At 37.9% G+C, this 23442-nt stretch overlaps 2 protein-coding genes across 2 annotated transcripts; both read right to left on the reverse strand.

The window, feature by feature from the left end:
* Positions 1–8472: 8472 nt before the first annotated feature.
* On the reverse strand, positions 8473–9336 carry LOC137032431 (GTPase IMAP family member 9-like; the record flags this gene model as incomplete). The annotated part of the gene is made up of 1 exon (XM_067404192.1): positions 8473–9336. A coding segment is annotated over one exon (864 nt), but the record flags the coding sequence as incomplete, so codon positions are not given.
* Positions 9337–11069: 1733 nt separating this feature from the next.
* Positions 11070–20636, reverse strand: LOC137032432 (GTPase IMAP family member 4-like). Its single transcript, XM_067404194.1, has 2 exons — positions 20542–20636; positions 11070–12213 (listed from the first exon to the last, which is right to left on the reverse strand). Exons 1-2 carry the CDS (start codon positions 20634–20636, stop codon positions 11070–11072), a joined length of 1239 nt encoding a protein of 412 aa, XP_067260295.1.
* Positions 20637–23442: the final 2806 nt, after the last annotated feature.

The following is a 23442-nucleotide window of genomic DNA, read 5'->3' on the forward strand; positions in this document are numbered from 1 at the left end:
TTTCCATTGGTCAAAAGGTTTTTTATAGTGTAAAAAGGTTCTTTAGATTATAAAAATGTTCTTCACACTGGTTCTTTAAAGAACTGTTAAATAAAAGGTTATTTGGGGAACCAAAAATGGTTCTTCTATGGCATCCATGGCCGCGGGAAGTGGGGGTGCTGGGGGTGCTGCAGCACCCCCTAGTGACGAGAGGGAGATTTAAAAAAAAAAAATAAAAAATGTAGGCCTATTAAAATATTTTGCACAATTTATAAATTCCTTATTAATATTTTAGAAAATGATTTTGACACACGTAGGCTATTACGTATATTTTGGATTTTAATTTTATATTTTGAGGCCTAATCAACACAGGTTCGGAAGTTACGTTGTCAACGTCAGGCAGTCAGGTTTGGTCGCCGAGTAAAGAGGTTTCCCGCTCGTTCCATGCAGAATACATCCATCTTTGGCAGCAGCTGACTAGTAAATTTACATAGTTTAATGACAGAAACGAGGAGAAAATATGTCACAGAAATGGATTTTGGACATTTGGACACCTGTAACCAGGGCACCCCGCCTGCATGTAGCTCAGGTAAGAGCATGGTGCTGCCGCGCTTGTAACATTTATTTTTTTGGCAACAAGTGTGGGATCAGCTTTGACTAGCCAAGCAATTGTAAGTAGTACACTATAGAATTTTTGTAAGGTGGTGGGGATGGAGATGGAGAGTATTATTTCGTTCGTGTGTTCTTTGCGTAATGGTTGTGGAGAACTGTTAAATAACGTTTAGTCGGAGATTATTTCCTTGTGGTTTGTGTAAAAAGGTTGGAGATGGAGACAGAAAGCTTTATACTGTGCGTGTGTTCTTTGCGTAATGGATGTGGAGAACTGTTCAATAAACAAATTGCTTAAATAGTCAGAGATTATTTCCTTGTGGTGTGCGTAAAAAGATTTTGGAGTTAATAGAGTTGCGTGTGACATAAACGTGCAGTGACTCAAGCCAGCTGACCAAATCGATTGCATTGTTTTAGCGTTATTGTGAAGTTTGATTAATATTATATTTTGTTGTAATATTATTTGTTGTATCTAAATAAGTTGCATGTATGTATAGGCTATCTTAAATTGTAATGAAAGTAATTATTTCGTTTTCTTTCGATTATTAAACTATTATTTCTGATTCTGCTTCTGCTTCAGATTAATAGCGCATTGCGCATATCTGAGAACTGATGTCTGTGTGTTTCAGACCCTGGCTGGCTGTGCACTGAAGTGTATATGACAATAAAGTAGTAAATCTCAATGTATTTATTTTTAAAATGTATTTTAAATAGGCCTATAGGCTCATAGGTTTTTTGTCAAAAAAAAAAAAAAAAAAAAAAATTCACAGCACCCCCTGTTCAAAATTACTTCCCGCGGCCCTGATGGCATCACTTCAAAATCCCTCTTTTGGAACCTTTATTTGTAAGAATATAGAGTAGCAATTAAAGTACTATTGTCAGGGGTAAACAAGTACAAAGACGTCTGCTCAGGTGACAAGCTATTGTTCTCCTAAAGGTACATTTGTTTCACTTTTTTTTTTTCCTGAGAGTGTATATGAGAATATTGTTCTGTGAAACAGAATTTGAGCAGTCTGACACAATGAGTTTCTCCGGTGCTGGAATGATAAAGCCGGAGGGGAAAGTCTGTCAAGGGAGATGTCGAAATGACTCTGTGAACATTCCTGAAATACACTGGATATTTTTTAGGCTCCTGTTTCTCAAAATCACGTGAGTTTGCAGAAACCAACATTTTTTAAATATTTTTGTCAGGACAGGTTGTTTTTTGTATAGCATGTTTCACAATCAATGTTTTTCCAAAGCAGATTTACAGAAAATCTTGTTTTAAAGTAAAACAAGTCAAACTGAAACCAATGTATACAATGCTAGTGCATGGTGATCAAAACTTTGACGCTTCAAATAGTACATATCACTGCAGAAATGGACAAAACAACAACATGGAATAAAAACAACTCACATCAGAGTCCGGGATACCCTAGCTACAGCACTGCCAAGGGCACATCCTCTGTGACTTGGAAACATATTTAGTGGCATTACTCCCAAAACTAGTATATCTCCAAGTGCTAGGGAAAAATCCCCAAACTTCTATGCTTTATAGCAAAGGAAGTTAAGTACTACCTTCCTCCTTCCATCCCTTCTGGGACAGGCCAAAGCCTCAAGAGCAGAGAATACAGATGGCATTTTAGGGTGCGTTCAAACTTGTCATGTTTGGTTCGATTAAAACGAACCCTGGTGCGATTGCTCGGTTAGTGCGGTTCATTTGAACATATGTGAACGCTGCCATCCGAACCCTGGTGCGCACCAAACAAGCGGACCGCGACCGCTGTAAAGATGGGTCTCGGTCCGCTTCCAAATGAACTCTGGTGCGGTTCGAATGATATATGAACGCAACACGGACCAAAGACATGTAACCGAACAAAAAACAGGAAGACGAGACCCTAAAAAGGACAAAATCCTCACGCATGGCGGTTTTTCTCACCCATCACAGGCATCAGACGCGCGTCTCCATGCAGCAGATCGTTTGTGTGTGACGGATGGATTCCCGCCGGTGTTTTGACTACTTTACACATTTTATAAGCTCTTCACGAGTTCCCAGCTGGCCAAAATACCATCACATGCAGGCTACGCACACACAACGAGCGCATTTACCTCAGCACACAGCATTGTTTTGGATGTTCGGTAAGTTCGTCTCAAAATAGGCAATACGTCATAAATCCATAAATCCGACCAATCACGTTTTGAATGTATCCCTATGCCATAAGGTTCGGTATCTTTTGGTTCGGTGATAAAATTGCCAATCTGAACGCTAACCGGACCAGGACCAAATGAACCAAACGAACCGAACTACAAGTGTGAACGCACCCTTATTATCATGGGTGCCCTGCTTGTGAAGTCATGGACTGTCATACACCAATGAATATTGGCGTGTGGTTACATGTGCTTCATACATGTAGCATAAAAGGTGCACTTTGAAAGGGAAATTTACTGAAAATCTTCCAAAACTGATAGTTCTCTCATTTTAGACTGATGGATAAAATGCAAAATGTATCATTCAGCTGAATAGTATGCATTCACTTTAGACATTATGGGCCCTATCATACAGCCAGCTCAATGCGGCGCCAGGTGTGACGCAAGTGTTTTTTTGCTAATTTCAGCCGGACGCAGTTTTCATTTTCATGTCAAGCACCACATTGTTTAAATAGCAAATGCACTCACGCCCATCTGTTCGCCCACAGGTTAGCAAAATGTATTTTAATAGTATGTAAAAAAAAAAACAACAACAACAAAAAAAACTGTTATATACTGGCAACACTGTTGCCAGTAGTTTACTGTAACATTGAGTTTTGTGGGTCACCATTGTGCTGAAGAGTAGAGCCTGTGATTTCAGAAGAAGATCAAGAACTGTTGATGATATGCTGTTTGTTGCTTTATTTAACAGATAGTGACTGTGTACTTGCTGTTAGTGCTGATAATCTCTTTATTTAAAATATTTGTAGTGAACTCTAATGAAATACATTTACAATAACAATATGCTCATATTATTAGCATTATATAAATATTCGTTTGTAAATTTAAATGGCAGTCGGACAATTAAAGACAGTCTGTTTCTGCTAATGAAATGAGGTAACATTCATACTTCATGGTATCTTTACAGTAACATACTGTAGATTACAGTAAATAACTGGCAACAGTGTTGCCAGTATTTTACTGTAAGGTCTAACAGTGCACTGAACTAGCTACCGGACGTGCCGCATCAGTTTACTGGAAGTCGGATGACAAAATGCGGAAGAGCAAAGTATTAAATGTGGGTGGGGCCGAATAAGGTGAATATTGCGCGTCTACATGGGGTTGCACGGTAGACTAAAGTTATTGTAGGCATTTAGTGTTAGTAGAAATATTTTTAAAATTCATTAAAAAAATTAATAAAATGAAACTGTTTACTGCAAACTCCACCTGATTCTTGTTCTACATCTCCTCAAGTATTACTACTGTGATTTTCATGTTGTTTTACAGTTTCATTGTATAGTATTATTTACCTCTATACAGACATGATCTGTGACATCTGTAAGGAAAAGACATTTCATTATTATCCATTCAAGACAACAAAAAATATCATTGCACTGTCAATATGGCCCCAGAAATGTATAGAAGACTTATATATATATATATATATATATATATATATATATATATTTTTTTTTTTTTTTTTTTTTTTTTTTATGTACGAATTATATATCATTTATTTTTCATTTACTTCTCATCTATATGTTTATGCTTTGTTTTTGGGGGATATGATTTTTTCTTACCAATTTACAACAAAATTCCTCAATTGAACTGTTCTTCTCGGCTGGATTTTTCTACACACACAAGCCTTGGAGTTGCTCATCACCCTCGTTGTATTCATCGGTTGCTGCTTGACTCTTCGCCATCTTCAATACCCGTGATATGCTCACATAGAATGAAGTGTTACTATAACTACAAGCTTTCTCATTGCAATAATAGTCTCGACAAGTTATGGGTGTACTCAAACCGCTTAATTAAAAAACTTTTTTAAATAATCATTACGAAAAGGTCATGAAGTTTCAAAATTACGCATACACAGTTTACATTTTCAATGCTCATCTACTGACCACATTACAGCCATTTTCAAGTTGCGTGTTGTTTAAAGCAAGTTATTTTGCTAAAAAATGATACTGCGGTAGTGACGATATTCTCTGACCAATCAGTGTTCAGCAGTGTTTACACGTCACATTTAGTATCGGTATGGAACCTCAACCGAGGTGGTACTATTGAAACGAGCCACACAAAGCCATCCCATACAGTGGAAAAGCGTCATAAATGATTCATGCAGTCCCAACACAAATGGTTTATAGGTTAACTTAACATTTTACAAATTTAATTTCATTTAACATAATACACATGAGTGCAAATGACAATTAAGTGAAAAACTAAAGATTTTTGTTGGTTCAGCTTATTTTATTTAAATAAACTGAGCAAACAGCTAAAATCATTAACTGGTACAATGACAAAGTATCTTAGCTCTCAAGACAAAATAAACATTTATCCATTAAATATAGACATGCACAATAAATTACATAAAAAAATCTCAAAAAGAATATTGCATACATTGTATAAAAAGTTCTATAGTGCATGCAATTGAATGTCCTTCAACATTTAAAAATACAAATAGTCCTCAATTCTTGATAACGGAGTATTGAGTTATTGTAGAAAATTGGGATGTCTAAGGGCAGCTACATATTTGGCAAAGAAGCTGTACTTTAACCTATTTGTACTGGACTTAATGGCCCTGTACCTCTTCCCAGACAGGACAAACATTCTGTATCCTGGATGTGTGGGATCCATAATGATGCTGCTAGCCTGTGTGTAACCAACTAGCATACAGTATGTAAACTTGGGAGCTCAGCACTTGTGAACCGCTGTGCTGTTTTTACTACTTAACAAAAATCTTTACGTTATTCCCCAATGCAGCTAGCATACAAAACATCAATCCCATAGGCACATATACTCTCTATGGTACAAGAGTTACATTCAAGCAATTTTAAAGCATGAAGAGAGTTTTTCACTGAAAAAGAAAAAGAAAAATTGAAATATGTCATTTTAGTGCAAGATGAGTTTTAAGGAATACAATATTGACTACAGGAAGATATTAGGTGTTTTAGCTTTTAGTAATGAATGTTGTAGCCTTTAAAATTATCATTAAGCTAGGGTGCTCCAAAATAATGTCAAAATGTGCATTTAGAAGATATAAGCATTTAAACCTTGCGGTCTCTCACTTCTGCCAATATGGATCATTGATTTTGATGACATCATGCTGTACTTCAGCTTCTCTTTAAATATTCTGTCCAATCAAATGCTCTCTAGAATCTATTATATAAAAAAATCTAATTATACAATTATATTAAAAAATCAAATCTATTAAAAAAATATATTTAGTTACCACTTGTAGTACACTATGTGTTCAAATGTTCTATAAGTAGTAACTAAATACATTTTTTTAAAATACAGAGATAGTATATTTCGTTCATATTTTCGTCTCAAAATAGCACAGTTGAGTACACTTATGTTCGTAATATTATCTACTACTAAAGAAGAATACTTAGTATATTAAGTACAAAATTAGTGCACAAAAATAGAGCACTTTAAGTACATTATAGAAATGTACTTTTGTTTCACCTGGGATTGTCAGGTTTTTTTTTTCTTTTTCTTCTTTTTTGTTAGAATCAATTCAGTTTTGAGTTGGAAATTAAAGGTGCCATTGAACGTTTTTTTACAAGATGTAATATAAGTCTAAGGTGTCCCCTGAATGTGTCTGTGAAGTTTCAGCTCAAAATACCCCATAGATTTTTTTAAATTAAATTTTTTAACTGCCTATTTTGGGGCATAATTAGAAATGCGCCGATTCAGGCTGCGGCCCCTTTAAATGCTCACGCTCCCCACCCACGGAGCTCGCGCTTGCCTTAAACAGTGCATAAACAAAGTTCACACAGCTAATATAACCCTCAAAATGGATCTTTACAAAGTGTTCGTCATGCATGCTGCATGCATACATCGGATTATGTGAGTATTGTATTTATTTGGATGTTTACATTGATTCTGAATGAGTTTGAGACTGTGATCCGTGGCTAACGGCTAATGCTACACTGTTGGAGAGATTTATAAAGAATGAAGTTGTGTTTATGAATTATACAGACTGCAATGGACTATATGCACGGGTTACTTCCTGGTTGTCGTTAAGCCAGCTCTGGCACTTCCGGTGAACTGTTAGCTGTTCATTCTGTAGTCGTTGTACATCGACACAAAACCATCTATGGTTGACTTTTTAATGTTGTATTTATATTTTAATGCAGTTATTACATTTACCTAATTTGCCAATAAACCAGTTTTATTGATTGCAATAAAGACGAAGCTATTGGGACTGTTTAAAAATGCCGTGTCTGTAATTAGACACACACACACATTTTTCCCCCAGGACTTTAAATGTTATTTTTAATGCGATGACCACAAACATAATTTGTTCATCCTTCTGAGATTGTCCCCATTGTAAAACCGAACGTTTAAAAATGTAGGAAATTTAACATTTGATAAAAAACACTTATTTAAAAATAAAAAAGACAGTAATTAGCACTTTAACCAGCAGGTGGCGGCAAAGTAGCATTTATTTGCGCACATATCAGCCATTTCCTCTAAACGTTTTTCACTTCGTTTTTGACTAAATATTAAACATTATAAAATAACTAGGTTTGAAAAAAACATTTTGTCAATGTGAAGTATGAAATACTCACAAAATCTTATGAAAAACAATAACTTTTATTGTGAATTAATTACACAGAAAGCGAGCACCGCGCTCTCCCTTTGTAATCACAGCAGCTGTCAGTCAGTGCAGTGCAAGATCAATGATTTCAGCACACTTGTGAAAACACACATTTTATTCAATTAATCTAACTAAAGTGCACAATAAATATTTAATTTTTGAAGCTTTTTTTCACATAAAAGTGTGAAAACTAATGGCCGAATTGAATTTAGCCGAGGAGGAACATTGAGGTACGTCTTTATTTATTTATTTTCTAAGCTGTCTTACGTTTGAATAACTAAATTAATGCTATGCCTGACTATTTAAGTGACTATATTCTGATTATAAACTAAGTATTACACTACTGATGCTCAACACACCAGCAAATGACATCTCACCGGAAGTTATCGAGCTGGCTTATATTAATGCGGAAGTTCTAAAGAACGCTCCGTGCATATAGTCCATTGTGTTTAATAATGAAAATAACGACGGCTCTTGTCTCCGTGAATACAATAAGAAACAATGGTAACTTTAACCACATTTAACAGTACATTAGCAACATGCTAATGAAACATTTAGAAAGACAGTTTACAAATATCACTAAAAATATCATGTTATCATAGATCATGTCATTTATTATTGCTCCATCTGCAATTTTTCACTATTGTTCTTGCTTGCTTACCTAGTCTGATGATTCAGCTGTGCACAGATCCAGACATACTGGCTTGTCTAATGCTTTGAACATGAGCTGGCATATGCACATATTGGGGGCGTACATATTAATGATCCCGACTTTTACGTAACAGTCGGTGTTATGTTGAGATTCGCCTGTTCTTCGGAGGTCTTTTAAACAAATGAGCTTTATATAAGAAGGAGGAAACAATGGAGTTTGAGACTCACTGTATGTCATTTCCATGTACTAAACTCTTGTTATTTACCTATGCCAATATAAATTCAATTTTTAATTCTAGGGCACCTTTAAGCTTCTTAGCACTGTGTGTAAACTATTGTGTAATAAAATTACCCCATGGCACCATAGATTTATATGCTTTCAAACTTATGCAAGTATCTTCCTAACAATACTGTACATGTGACCCCACCCACCACCTCCACCCTGCAAGAGTCACCTAGTTTCATGTTTCCTCTTCATTTTCTAAACTGAAATCCAGATCCTGATCTATGGAACTTCTCCTCTTTTCCTTGATATTTTTAACTTGATGTGCAATAGCTTTAGCAGCACCCGATCCTCCTGTTAGAGCAGCTCCTCCTGCCATTAAAACCGCAGGCAGTGCCACTCCCCCAGTGGCAGCAACAAGTACTGCACCTCCAGCTACTGCTGCTCCTACACCTGCCACACTCGCTCCCACTAAAGCTGCATCCTTAACCTTCTTCATCATTAACTTTCTCTGAGCTTCCTTGAACATCTCATTTGTGTAATGCTCTCCACCGTTCTTATCAACCATGCTAGTTATTTTCTTTAACAGTTCAGTGACTTGTGCTGGATCCCTATCAGTGTTATTAAAAACATGATACCTGTTTCCACACTGCCTAACTAGCTCATTGATCTGCTTGTTTTTTGTCAGATACTCTTGTATAGATGTTTTTAACTGATCTCCTCTAGTGAAAAGAATGATGGTGTAACGAGCAGCATCTTCTCCAAAGTTCTTCTGGATCCATTTCACTGTGTATTTCTCCTCTTCTGTGAATTTCACATCCAGTCTGATGACCAGCAGAAACGCATGAGGACCAGGAACAGACTTGCAGAGACATCTCACTATTTCCTCCTTCAGTTGCTCTTTACTGATTGATGTATCAAACAGTCCTGGAGTGTCGATCACTTTAATTATTTTACAACCCACTATCCTCTGATGTTTCTTGCATTTCCTAGTCACAGATTCAGAAGACAAGTCTTCAACAAACAGCTCTTCTTGCAGGATGGTGTTTCCTGATGCGCTCTTTCCAACTCCAGTTTTACCCACCAGAACAATCCTAAACTCTTATATGATTAAAAAAATATAAGAGGACACATATAAATATGTAATAAAGATTTATGCATTTGCATTATACACTATAGACTTTCTATAGATAATGGGAAAACTTTATGCAAATCACACCAGCAGCACAGGACCTCTATTTCTTGAATTATAAACAAAAACATTAATTTGATTATCAGCTTTAAAATGACTGGCTATGATTTTCTTATTTGTGCACTTCTGACTTTTTTTTCCCCCATACAATTTGCATAATAGAATGTGAATGTAAATCTTTATTTGTGCTGGTGTCCAAATCATTTAATAACATTAGTCCAAGTAGATGTGACTGGGGAAAAAAGTGGCAAATTTAAATGTCAAAGTAAGGGCCCATATTCATGACAACATATTGTTTTATCTAAAAATCATCAATACATTTTTTTTTTAAACAAATTACTAAAAGGAAACCATTCCCTAAACTTCAACTCTTTGAATCTGGAAGATATATCTGGAATTAAAAGGAAACATGTAAACTAAAGTAAATCAGACATTTCTGCTCTCAAGTCTCAAGTATATTCATTTAAAAGTGATGTAATTTACGCTGCAGGGTGCGATTTGTGAAAAAGAAAAAAAAACTGAAATTTTTTGTTTTGTTTTTTACTTGAAGAGAAATCACAAACCACAGTGGAGCTATATACTATTTTTGGCAACTGTTACATAAGCATTTATATAATAAATATTCTGATTTAACCTTGAGTTTTAAAGTATTAGACACATTAGACAGCTTTGATATTTGACCACTATCAATCGATAGTTATTGATATGTTGAATAGAACAACGAGACATAAACCTCTACATTCAATCGCGTTTGCTCCCATTTCTTTTTGATCATAGTGCACACATATACAAACCTTTAGTCCAAAAAGCGCGCACATTTGGAGAAATATGTAGCCTATTCACACATTTTTACCTCAAATTTTGTTAGATAAGCCATAAGCAGAGTTTGTTAATTCCCAAGGTCACAAAATGTAGATTGGCAGGGGGGTTTGGGGACATGCTCCCCAGAGAAAATGTATATTTCCTTGGTGTACATGTGCATTTTAAGACGATTGGAAGCCAAAAATTGGATAACAATAGCTTTAAAACGTCATAACATAAATGCATGCACAGTTTTTAGGCAGCTTTAATCACAATTTTGGTAATTTCATGACTTAATTTACAACAAAACAAATTACGGTGCATGGTTTCTTTTGCACTTTATTTATAATGAAGTAGTGCGTGCCGCCGCATTTGCGCATGCAATTCTTGAATGCGTGCCACGAGCGTAGTATAACGGCTGATTCAACAGTTATGTTCATTTTTTTTACTGACATAACCTGACAACATCTCATCTGACCGCAGTTCACTGTTGTTCAACTGAAGCTCCCTCTTCACCTGTACCATTTCCACGCTCATTTGACTTGTGCCTGGTGCTGAGGCGAAGTTGGAATGTCTGAAAAGTACCCGGTTTGTTGTGGTCACAAAGTGACGGTTCTGCGTCTATATAAATGCAATTATAGTTGAGATAAATAGTTGAACGGGGTGGCCAAGCTTAGGCCAATAGTGGCCACGACCTTACAGTGATGGTAAATTTCTGTTTTCTCATAATACATTTATGCGTCAGTTTATTATATATATTTGCATTAGGTCACAACAGAGTGGGTTTTGAGCAGAAACAGTGTATTAACAGTGCATAATCGTAGCATATCTCACCATTGTCTTTAGTGTTTAGGGTTTTGTGTAAAGTTCTTACCGTCTTTTGATAGTATCTGGTATGTCTCCTTATTTCTCATTCTCCAGTATTTTTCTGATGTCTTTACATTTTTGTCTCTATTTTTTTCATTAGAGAATTCCTCATATCTGTATAATGATTGATTATCCACGTTTTCACACATGTGATATGATTCATTTGTTTGTCTGACATAAGAAATAAAACTCTTCTTTTGTTCTTTAGCCACAGAGTGTGTTTTTCTCTTTTCCATTTCACTTTCCATTTCAAAAGTTTCTGACTTTTTTTTTGCTTGTTCTTGTCTTTCCTCTTGCTTTTTTTCCCTGTATGTATTTTCTTTTCTTTCCTTTACTTGTTCGATCACAGCATGTGTTGTTTTTTCTTTCTTTACACTGTGGATTGTAAAAGTCTCGTATGCTGTTTTAGCCTGCTTTTGTTTAATTTCTTGCTCTTTTCTTCTATGTGTCTTTTTTTCCTCTTGTTTTTTCTTTATTCTTATGCTCTTTGTGCGAGACATTGAGTAAATCTTGGTATTGTAAACCTGGTGATTATTCTGTTTGATGAATTCATCAATCTTCTCTAGAAGCTCTGAGATGTGAGTTTGATTCATCTCATTTTTACTGTTGATTGCATGATAATTATCTCTGAAGTCACTGACCAACTCTTGGAATTTTGTACAAAGCATAAAGAGCATCCATTCTTTCTTTGACATTTGTTCTCTTCCAATAAACAGAACCAGAGTGAACTTAAACACTTGAGCTCCGAAGTTCTCCTGAATTTGCTCCACAACATTCCTCTCATCCTCCTCAAAGTTCTCCAGGTTGATGATGAGCAGGAACACGTGAGGACCAGGATCGGCGAGATCCAGACTCTTCATCATCTGCTTCTTCATCTCTTCATCAGTCAGGTGAGTGTTGAAGAATCCTGGAGTGTCGATGATGGAGATGTTTCTGTCTTTTACTCTTCCTCTCTGTATCTCACTCTCTCTGGTTCTGCTCTCTTTAAACACATCTCGTCCCAGTATTGCATTTCCTGTTGAACTCTTTCCAGCTCCAGAGACTCCCAACAAAACAATCCTCAGATCCTGTGAATCACCTGTCAAACAGTTCAAGTTTGAGTTATTGTTTATTTGTTTGCTTCAGATTTTAAACCATATTTTTAACCCCACTTATTATTATAAACCCAGCTTCCAGTGACTTCCTACAGCTTCCTGTATCTATAGCACAATTAAAAATATACGTTTTTCGATGTTTGAAGTCAAAGAAATGGCATGTAAGAATTAGACATAATATAAAATAAAATGCGTGAAAAGTAATTTTATTGAGTAATGGAGACTAGACATGACTGTCACACATTTTGCTTTAAAGGTGTGACATGCCACTTTATAATCTTATACCTTATAATCATGTATAGTCAATATAATGTCTACACGTGGCAAATCACAGACAGTAAATAGATGCTTTGTTCTAATTCTGATGATTCTGAATCAGAGTGAAAGTGGATTTGGAATGTGTTCAGTGTGGACAGCCTGAAGATGTTCCTTAACCCTCAAAAACCGAGACGGCCGCCAGTGGCCAAAAAGAACTATCATTCTAAAATGTTTAATAACTTTTGAACCGCTAATCTAATGCTTTAAAATGTACCGTAAAGAGGAAATTCTCGCCTCGCCTTTCCAGTGATATCGCATTTATCTCATTCAGACATTTTTTTTTTCTCATTCTGACATTCAGAGGCTACGTGGTGAGACTGGTTATGTCATCAAAATCTGCAGCATTGATTCGTCAAGGCAATGCATGTGCTTTGTTCCTCTAAGCCAAACAGGAATGATTGTTGATGCCTAGTTCCACCTTCTATGCCCAGATTGGTTCAAACCATCATCATCTCAACCAATAAACATAGGTTTTGGTCATTTGAACCACGATGCTATCATGTTTCTTTGAATAAGTGCAAAGTGAAAGCAAGAACACTCATGTTACAAAGCATGACTTTGACATAACATGAACCAGAAATGAGGATAAAACAGTTTCACATCCGATAAGTTATTGCAATTTATGTTTTCAAACGTGTCTCTGCAGTGAACTGGTGCAATCAAACGTGACACGTTCAGTGAGGAGGACAGCCACAGGACTGCTCTGTTTGGTTGTTATATTATCTAAATACTTATTTTATAGTTTGTGAAGATCAGTAACATTAGTAGTTCAGTTGAACTACTTATTTTTCTCTCTCATTTCGTGTATATTTTTTGAAAAAACCTTTGCACTATTTTTATTTTCATTGCACAAGACAATTTTCATAATTGTTTTCATTACTTGGAACACTTTGTTTTTATTCATGTTCAGATTGAAAATATATTTCCCTAATAAGTCACTTGCTTTAGTTCCCTTTCGTGGGAACTATCGACGCTACGTCAGTGACGTGATGGGAATCCTCTGCATTTTTGTGTTTGTGAAGCACTATTGTATCTAACCAATGAGAGAACGCGACGTCAGAGGCGGGTGACGTCACGAACCGGAACCTATAAAGCATGCCCGGAAACAAAGAACGCTAGCTTCTGTTGTCTTCAGTAAGCGCTATTTGTATCTTGTCTGTCTTATTTACTGTTGTCTGTCTACCATCTCGCCAGAAAGTGATCTCTTTGTCTGAGGACAAGAGTTTCCAAACAAGTGAAATAAGACACATAATAGACATATATATATATAAAATGACGGAGAAAAGCCAGCGTTTCACTAAGTGTGCACCTCCTTGCCCGCGATTCATCGTGGAGGGAGATACACATGAGATGTGTGTGAAATGCCTGGGAGTTGAGCATGCACAGGCAGCTCTTGAGGGGGCTGTCTGTGTGCACTGTGAGCGGCTCACTCTCAGGGCGCTGCGCTCACGCCGGGCGCTCTTTGAGGAGGGCGCCGCGGCGAGTGTTCCCCGCGGGTCTGGTCCCGCTGCTGCCGAGGCACAGCGAAGGCTGCACTCGTGGGGTTCACAGATGGATCTAGCAGAGGGGGAAGAGACGGGCTCTGCCTTATCGCTTCCCTTACCTGCTAGATCTAGTGTCTCTCCTTTGGTGGTGGAAGCACGCGCTGCGGTTTCTTCCCCGCAAAGGGAGGCACCGACACTGAATATATCTTCCTCCGAGGAGGTTGATGTTGAAGGTGTCGAGGGTGGTGATGAGGGACCGTCATCCTCATCTCCAGCCCATGAGGAAGTATGCACAAGCGGGAGTTTTGTAGCTCCACTCCTGTTGGCTTTATTCTCGAGGGAATAAAAGTCTAAGCTCGGATCTCGCGCTTGCCGAGGCAGCGCGTGGATTGGGTTTTCATTAAAGAATATATGGCTCGGATCTCGCGTTGCCGAGGCAGCGCGTAGATTAAGTCTGCAAGAATGAATATACGGCTCGGGTCTTGCGTTTGCCGAGGCTGCGCATGTATCACGTGTCCGTAATTATGCATGTGTGTGTATGTATATGTGTATATATATTTATATATTAAGGGATCTGAGCAGACGGGAGTTTCCCTTTCTCTCTTTCCCTAAAATACCTTGCGAATTATTACGAGCTATAATTCTTTTTTGTGTATTCTAAATATATTCAGTCTGTTCAAAAAAAATATATATATATTTATATAAGAACTGGCTGCATTTAATTTGAGGATTAAATGAAATATTGAATACATTAAATTCTGAGGAATTTAAAAGAAAGTGTCGCCACCCTTGGTCCCCCGCAGAAAGCTTGGGGACAGGGACAGGCGACACAGCCGAAGTCTTTGTGGGGTAACACAGATCTGCGGACTGTAATTACTTCCAAGAAGGCTTCGAAGAAGTCCTGATGCCAGTGGCGCGGGACATTGGAGGGCAGTCCCCTCCAGAGAGGGTTGGGTATTAAAATACTTGGTACCCATCCCTCTTTGGCGCCCTCAGGGGGCCGTTCTGCTAACCCTGCCACCCAGTGTGCTTCAGGGCGCAGCGGTCTCCACCGATCCTCCGAGGAGGGCCGGTCATCATTTGATTCGGCTGTTCCTTGCCGGTTCGCCGCTTCAGGGTGCCGAGTCAAGTGTTCAAAAAACACCAGAGGCCAGTCTCGAGAGACTGGTTCCCTTTGTAAATAAGGCAGAATGAAAACTTTTCAATTCGGTCAAGGGGTTTTCTCCGAGGGGAAATCCTTTTCGCAAGATCAAAAGTCACGCGGCAATGCCTTCGTGCTCTGGTCATGTGGAAAAAGCCTTGGTTCCTGTCCCAGAACCCATGTTTGGGACTTCTCGTCGTCGCGTAATGCTTACGACGGATGCTTCTCTCATGGGCTGGGGCGATCATGAGTGGTCGCTCAGCTCAGGGTCTCTGGGAGGAATACTCAGGGAACAAGGGTTACACTCGTAACCCAAGACGTTTTCTGTTGTAGAACATTTTTTTGTATTTATTTTCCTCCCTGGTCTTTTTGGACACACATTATACAGTACACATGTTTATCCCTAAAAAGTAATATTGTAGTTTTGTCTAGAGTAATATTGTAACAAATGGCTATAACTTGCTTAGAGATTTAGACAAAATTTCATCTGAAAGTTTAAAACATCCAAATATAACTTTTTAAAAGAAAAAAAATCAAAACTTCAGGAGGTTTTGTGTGAGTTTAAAGTGAAAAACACTAGATTTTTGCTAGCGTTTTTTTTTTTTTTTTAATTCTGGGAATTTTTTTCCATTCTCAGACAAAATAAATGTAAACTTGCCACTTTTAACTTCAAGTTGTCCCGTTTAAAATGATATATGGCACTTGATGCTGACTGCTAGAATGGGTTAGAAAACCAGAGAAAAGTGCAGGCGAGTCAGGAGCCCCAAAAATGCTCTTGGTTTTTAAGGGTTAATATACTGTTGTTGAGAGAATCAATCAATCAATCAATCAATCAATCAATCAATGTATGACAGATTCATTAGCATACCTGTCAACATTTGGGTACCAAAATCCAGATGACCTCTGGTTGGGGGGCTTGGAAATTATGATTTAATGAATTATTGTTGTTTCTTTATTGCCCCTCTGTGCTTCCGCTGCGTGATTGTACCGTTGTGATTTATGCTGCCTTCATGTACTCTCGGAATTATTATAAATACAATAAAACGTAAACATTGCGCATGAACGCCTCTCCAAATCTTGAATGCAATGACTTTGTGATCATGATTTCAGAACTGGGAATTATCAAATTCCCGATAGCACATGAAGACAGCATTAATGTGCTAAGTAACATAATTTTTCCTACCGTGTCCGATATTAAAATCAGTGTGACATACTTTGCGAAAGGTGTGGGCAATATCACTTTAAGATGCGAATATACTTTGAGATATATTAAAGATAAAGTTTCAAGATAAATTAAAATCTTCCATTCACCGGAGCACCACACGGGTCTACTCCTCCAATTTCTAGCAGTAATGTTTGCCTTGATTGAATTTCCCGCGTCGAATGCACAGATATCAACAGCGCAACACTGTAGATTGCCAGGTTGGGGTCACAAATGGGTTGAAATTTGTATGATGTGTCAATTGTGTGTAGAATGCTTTCATGCAAGATCTGGCAACTGGACAACCTTGGTGTAATATATTTACATGATTATTCATATAACGAAGTTTGGGCCATACAAATTACGGGAGTTTCTTGGAAGACTCCTGGCAAAAACGGGAGTGTTGACAGGTATGCTCATTAGCCAACTTAAAGCTTTTCAGCATGGTGTCCACTGTGGCTATATGCTGGTCTAATGATTTTCTATTTTATTAAAAAGGGATTATGCCATTTTGATATATTGGCCTTATTATAGCCCCATTAAAACATTTTAATGTTATAATGAAAGATAAACAGAACTGTGGTTCACTCCTGTTGAAACAGTGTTTCTCAGTTTCGAATGTCATTAATCACTTCAACAAAAACAAATGGACATATTATGCCCCTTTTTACAAGATGTAAAATAAGTCTGTGAAGCCCCCAGAGTGTGTTTGTGAAGTTTTAGCTCAAAATACCCCACAGAACATGTATTATAGCATGTTAAATTTGCCACTTTTTGGTTGTGAGCAAAAATGTGTCATTTTTGTGTGTCCCTTTAAACCCAAATGAGCTGCTGCTCCCGGCCCCCTTTCCAGAACAGGCTTCAATAGCTTATGCTCCGGCATGCTGGCAACAACTAAACAATCTAACGCAGTGAAAATGTCCGAAAACGGTCAGTAACTGTGTTCAGCCTTATCTGTACAGTCATCTGTACTTGCATTATAAATGGGTGTTTATGAATTATGCACAGATGGTGAACATGGCAGGATAAAAATAATACCATAGCTCTGCTCTTCTGATGCCTTCACATGCTATTATTTCATAATTCCCACTTCTGAAGTCATAATTACGAGCTCATCGCATTCAAGTGGGTGATTTCAAAGGATGTTTGTGTACAATTTTTTTTGATAATTCTGAGGAAAGCATCATTGAAAACAGGCAGTGACAATGGTAGCTTTAGTAACATTAGCTGTACAGAGTGTCAACAATCTCTTTCAGAAAGGCAGTTTGGAAGGACTCACAAACATATGACGTGTGATACATACTTACTTATCTGAAGTTTGCACAAAAAAGGGTTGGTATTGACCCATCTTTCAGAATCAACCTTTGCTCTAAAGCATTGAAAAGACCCTCATTAATGAAGCAATCAGACGCAAAATGATTGGTGCAAACATATGAGACTCTAGCGAATTTCTTTGGGACATTGCTTCAAAAATTGAATTTAACCACAATGTCCTCACTGACTCAGATGGAGACTCTTATGTGCATTGGTAGATCCCAAAACATTACACTTGTAATGCCTCTTTGGCACAGACATTGTACTGCTCCAGATGTTACAGTGAGGATACAGAAATGGCGGACTCTGTGCTTCTCACTCAGGACTGGGTCTATGTTAATGGAGAAGATCATCACCACTGTGAGCATGGCATTGTAGGGAGAAATCTGAATCAGCACAAATTTAGTTGCAGCTAGTATTCCACAACAGCTAACCTTTGACCATCATCATATTACTCAGATCTCAGTTAACTTTTAACTTATATAATATAGATAATTTGAATGACACGCAATAAAGTAATCCTTGGATCAGAAGTCAACAACTCTTCCTATAAAGCCACATTCCAAACACCTGACTCAACTCGTCTTCAGGATTAAGGAAAATCACAGACATTGTGTTTTAATCAGGGTCGAGACAAAATCTCGAGGAGCAGCTTAAGCCGAGGACACACTTAACGATTGTAAGGCCGATTATGAATGTAAATTGATACTTATGACTGATCGCGCTCAAACACGTCCAGTCAGAGCCAGTTGCGTTCAGTCTGCGATTACAGTCGGTGTTTAAATCTCGTGTGTAAGTATTTTAATCTGCTTCAGTCGCAGGAAACAATCGCTGTGTGTTGAGCACAGTCTTAGAATGTTTTAGCTGAATGCGTTAAATGTGTGCCTGGCTTTAAACCCCTGTCTTAGATCAAAATTGTCAGTCTGCTGCTCTAAAAGAGATGTGCACTCTGTCACATCTCATTTTTATAACAACCACACTGAATTGTATTCATGACAATGATTCTGTTAAAACTAATGTACAATGAAACATGTAAATTATTAATGCATAGAACATATTTTAATCAGAAGCTTGATTTGACCACTGTTTCATAATGAAGATTACATTCATTTTTTTTCTCCCACAAACAACAATCACAGATGATTCTCAGTATTATAATAAACAAGCTATGAGTATCATAAATTAATTAAACTGAGTCTCTCTCTTTGTCTGCCCGTGTGATCTGAAGAAGAGAAATTAGAAGTGTCTATTCTGAACTTTGCCCCTTTGAATATTATATATAAGAGCTGCGCATTGGCTGTACTGTAAAAAAAATAAAAAATAAAATAATATATATATATATATATATATATATATATATATATATATATATATATTAACTCTGCAAAATAATCTTTAACAACTCAATGACATTATTGACGATGATACATGATGATTATATATAGTGGCCTGATTCACTGGTCTCATCCAGAGTCTAAGATCTCCCCAGTCAACAATTTAATCTCACAGTGATCTCACAATGAGTTCCCAGGATACTCATGATGTGGTCACAATGTGAGGTCAGCTTTCGATTGTCACCATTGTTGAGATTCATAAGCTTATTCTTGATGCCTATTTGTTTCTAAATGACAAGCATTTAAAATTTTTATGATACTGCTGGTCCTACTCCTACTCCTCAAACCTACTAAACCTGCTCCTCACAAAGGCAACATAATTAATCTAGGTGCGGATTATGTTATCATCAATAACAAACCAATATAACATGAATGCATTCTCCTTTTGCTTTTTTTTTTGCCACAACGTGTCTCACAAACAACGTTACAACACAACCAAAGAAAATATAATGTTAAAGGAGTGGGTCAAGAGCCCAACTAAAGCAAACACTGATAAGCATGATGGTGACATGAAATGAAACAATAACACATCTAAACCTCTGTTAATTCCCAATAATGACTGCTGTAGACATCTGACAGGAATAAAGTCAGTGTGGTTAGTAATAAGTGAAGCTGGTAATGCTGTTTGTGGAGTTGTTTAATCCTCCTCTGTTGAGATTTAATGTTTTCTTTTATTTCAGTTGATTTCATCTAAGCCTGTGGCTGGAAGTCAATTGTATTTTGGAGAACGTTCTTATAACAAAAATCGTACTCGGTTACATACGTAAACTCAGTTCCCTGAGTTACAGGAACAAGTACTGCGTATGGGTAAAAGATTACTGAAGCCTTTTTCAATAACGCAGTTTAAACTGCACGGTCATTGGTTCAAACTGGTGATGCAGCATGCCAAAGCCCGCCAAAATGGGTGGGGCGTCTGGCTATATAAGCGAGCATTTCAACATAGGATTTCAGGTCATCGACCAAAGTGACGGCACTGAGCCATACAGCTCTATGGTACGCAGTACCCATTCCCGTATCTCAGGGAACCAAGATTACATATGTAACCAAGTACGTTCCCTTTCAATACTTCACTCATATTACGTATGGGGAAAGAATACAATCCCACCATGCCATGGGAGGGAACGACTGAAGCTTAGGCACCGAAGGGGCCCAGGTGATTAGTAGGAAGGCAATAATCGTACCCTCATGGTTGCACATGCTAAGAGGGAGCTGGCACCCATGAGATAACAGCACGACTGACGGGTTACATAGAGGTCATCAAATCACACTGAAAGGACCTGGGCATGCAACGCCGGAATGTCCCAGTTATAGAACCTGACAAATGTGAACAGCGAGGACCAGCCGGCCACCTCACAGATGTCTACAATGGAGACACCACTAGATCAGGCCCACGAGGAGGCGATACCTCTAGCAGAGTGGGCTTGTACTACTATGGGAAAATCCAGGCCCAAAGAGGAGTAACAAAAAGCGATAGTGTCCACAATCCAATGCGAGTCTCTACTTTGTGACCGGAAGCCCCTTGGTGTGGCCACCAAAGCACACAAAGAGCTGGTCCGACTGCCGAAAAGGTGCGGAAAGCTCTATGTATTTCCTCATTGCCCTAATGGGGCAGAGTAAATCCAGCTCACAATCGTCCCCTGAGGGAGGTAGCATTGAGAGGATAATTACCTGTACTTGAGTCGAATGCACCTTAGGAACTTAGCAATGCCTGGGTTTCAGGACAACCTTTGAGTTATTAAGCCCAAATTTGAGGCACGCAGGGCTCACGGAGAGGGCCTGCAGGTCACCTACACACTTGCCTGATGCTGGAGCCAAAAGCAGAGCCGTCTTAAAGGGATAGTTCACCCAAAAATGAAAATTTGATGTTTTTCTGCTTACCCCCAGGGCATCCAAGATGTAGATTACTTTTTTTCTTCAGTCGAACGCAAATTATGATTTTTAACTGCAACCGCTGCCGTCTGTCAGTCAAATAATAGCAGTGATTGGGAACTTGAACAATAAAAGTCGAAAAAACTTCCATAGACAAGTCCAAATTAAAACCCTGCGGCTCGTGACGGCACATTGATGTCCTAAGACACGAAACGATCGGTTTGTGCGAGAAAACCGAACAGTATTTATATCATTTTTTAACTCTAAAACACCACTATGTCCAACTCCGTTCAGCTTCCGGCTAGTGAGGTCTGATCGCGCTCTGACAACGGAAGTGATGTCTCGCGCTCATTGAAGTATATGGGCGAGACATCACTTCCGTCAACAGAACGCGTTTTTTTGACCTCACTAACAGGAAGCTGAACGAAGTTGGACATAGTGGTGTATTAGAGGTAAAAATTATATAAATAATGTTCGGTTTCTCGCACAAACCGATCGTTTGTGCGACAGACAGGAGAGTTTTGATCAGAGTTGGAGCTAAACTGTAGGACCATGGCTCTCCAGGACTGAAGTTGCCCATCCCTGGTTTAGGACTATATTTTTCAATATCAGATATTTGCAAGGTTAAATAGCATTAGAGTCTATTTACACTACGTGACAATAGCAGCATTTTCTTAATGATATGATCTTTACAATAAGTGAAAATAGCAATAGATTTTATTTATATGTGCAAATATTTATTTATATGTGCAAGTATAAATTAGATATTTATACTTGAAAATACTATTTGTAGCTCAGTATTGTTGTACATTTCAGGATGCAAAAATGTGTAATTGATTATATTTGGTTACACTTTATTTTCATGGTTCACTTTAGATGTTCTACTAACTATAAGTAACTTTGCAACTACATTTCAACTTATTATATTAACCCTAACACCTAACCCTAGTAGTCTACTAACAGTCTACTAATACTCTAATGGGAGTTAGTTGACATGTAGTTGCAAAGTTACTTATAGTTAGTAGAATGTCTAAACACATAGAAATAGGCATATTTTTCATAAAAATATGGTACTTTTAGAGGTAGATACATGAAGAGATGTGTCCTACATCCATTATGCTGTTCAGAGATATTAAGAGTAAAAGACACGAGTTTCGAGTCCAAACACCTGATTATTCAGTTCTAGATCCAGTAAACTGATTTCCATCAAGATTCTCTAAATATTAGTCAGTTCAATTAGACTATCAGATTTAAACATGAACTCTCAATGTTTGTGTCCTTCTGTCTCTCCTGTAGATCTCTGATCCCAATGAAGACACATATACAGCTCTTGAGCTAAAGTCCACGACCTCTGACCTGTACGACACACTCACAGTAAGTGAGACGTCACAGTCAGATGATCCATCACAGATGATCACATGACCGATCTCTTTCTCTTTCACACAGACGGTTCATCCCAGAGCTCCTGAAGATTCCCGCAGGACTCTTGATCCTCAGAGCTTTTCTAAACATGAGAATCCATCAGTGAGTGTCTGAACCTGCAGCTCTTCTCAATATCATCCATCAAACTCTCTTCAGCTCTAGTGTGATTGATTTGTGGATCTTGTGAAAGGTTTATAATGTTGTTGATGAACTTCAGTCAGTCTCTCTTCATCTTATTGTTTGTTCAGATCAACAGGAAGATGCTGCAGTAAGAGGCGGAGCATGAAGGATCCAATCCTGAGCTCTGTGGGCGGAGCCACATATGATTGACAGGATCATCAGTGATGAGTCACACAAGAGTTTCATTTATGTTTATTTAAAAAAACGGGATGTAACAGGGGAATTAAATAAAAGTAAAAAGCTGGTAAATTGTCACTATGTGAAAAATTTATAAACATAAATGCTAAAATTAAGGAGCCGTTTACACAACACGACTAAAAAACTGAAAACTTTTTATGAGATTTGGCTGTTCATTTACAAAACAATGATGTTTTGGGGCATTGGAAATGCAAACTTTTGAAAACGAGTTTCAAAGTGCAAGTTTTTGAAAACTATATTTTTATCATCTCCATGTAAACTACAAAAACACCAATTTATTAAAAAGCTGACGTCATGCACATATCGTTAGACTCATAGCATAATTGCCCAGATCATATTTCAAAGGCAGATATCACAATTTGGCCAAAAAATGACTTAGGCAATTATGCTATGAGGCTAACGATATGTTTTACATGTTCAGTCTAAAGTAACGTAATGTTTCTTTACAAAGTGACATCGCCAACTACTGGCCAGGCATGAGTAATACAGTGTTTTTAACAAAAGAAAAGTACATCGTTGTCGTGTAACCATACCCTGAGTCAGAGATGTTCAGTGGTGGAAACTGATGTCTTCACGGGTCGACCTGGATCTGAAAACCAGAGATCTGACCAGAGACTCGAGAGGATTCGGGTCCAAAACTTTGACGAGGGCCTCGGATACGGTTCGGGTCTGATATAGTAGCTTCAGGTCTCGGGTAATTTAAAACAAATGTGCTTTTACCGAATGGACCCAA

This window comes from Chanodichthys erythropterus, chromosome 12, assembly GCF_024489055.1.
Source record: "Chanodichthys erythropterus isolate Z2021 chromosome 12, ASM2448905v1, whole genome shotgun sequence".
Classification (NCBI taxonomy): domain Eukaryota; kingdom Metazoa; phylum Chordata; class Actinopteri; order Cypriniformes; family Xenocyprididae; genus Chanodichthys; species Chanodichthys erythropterus.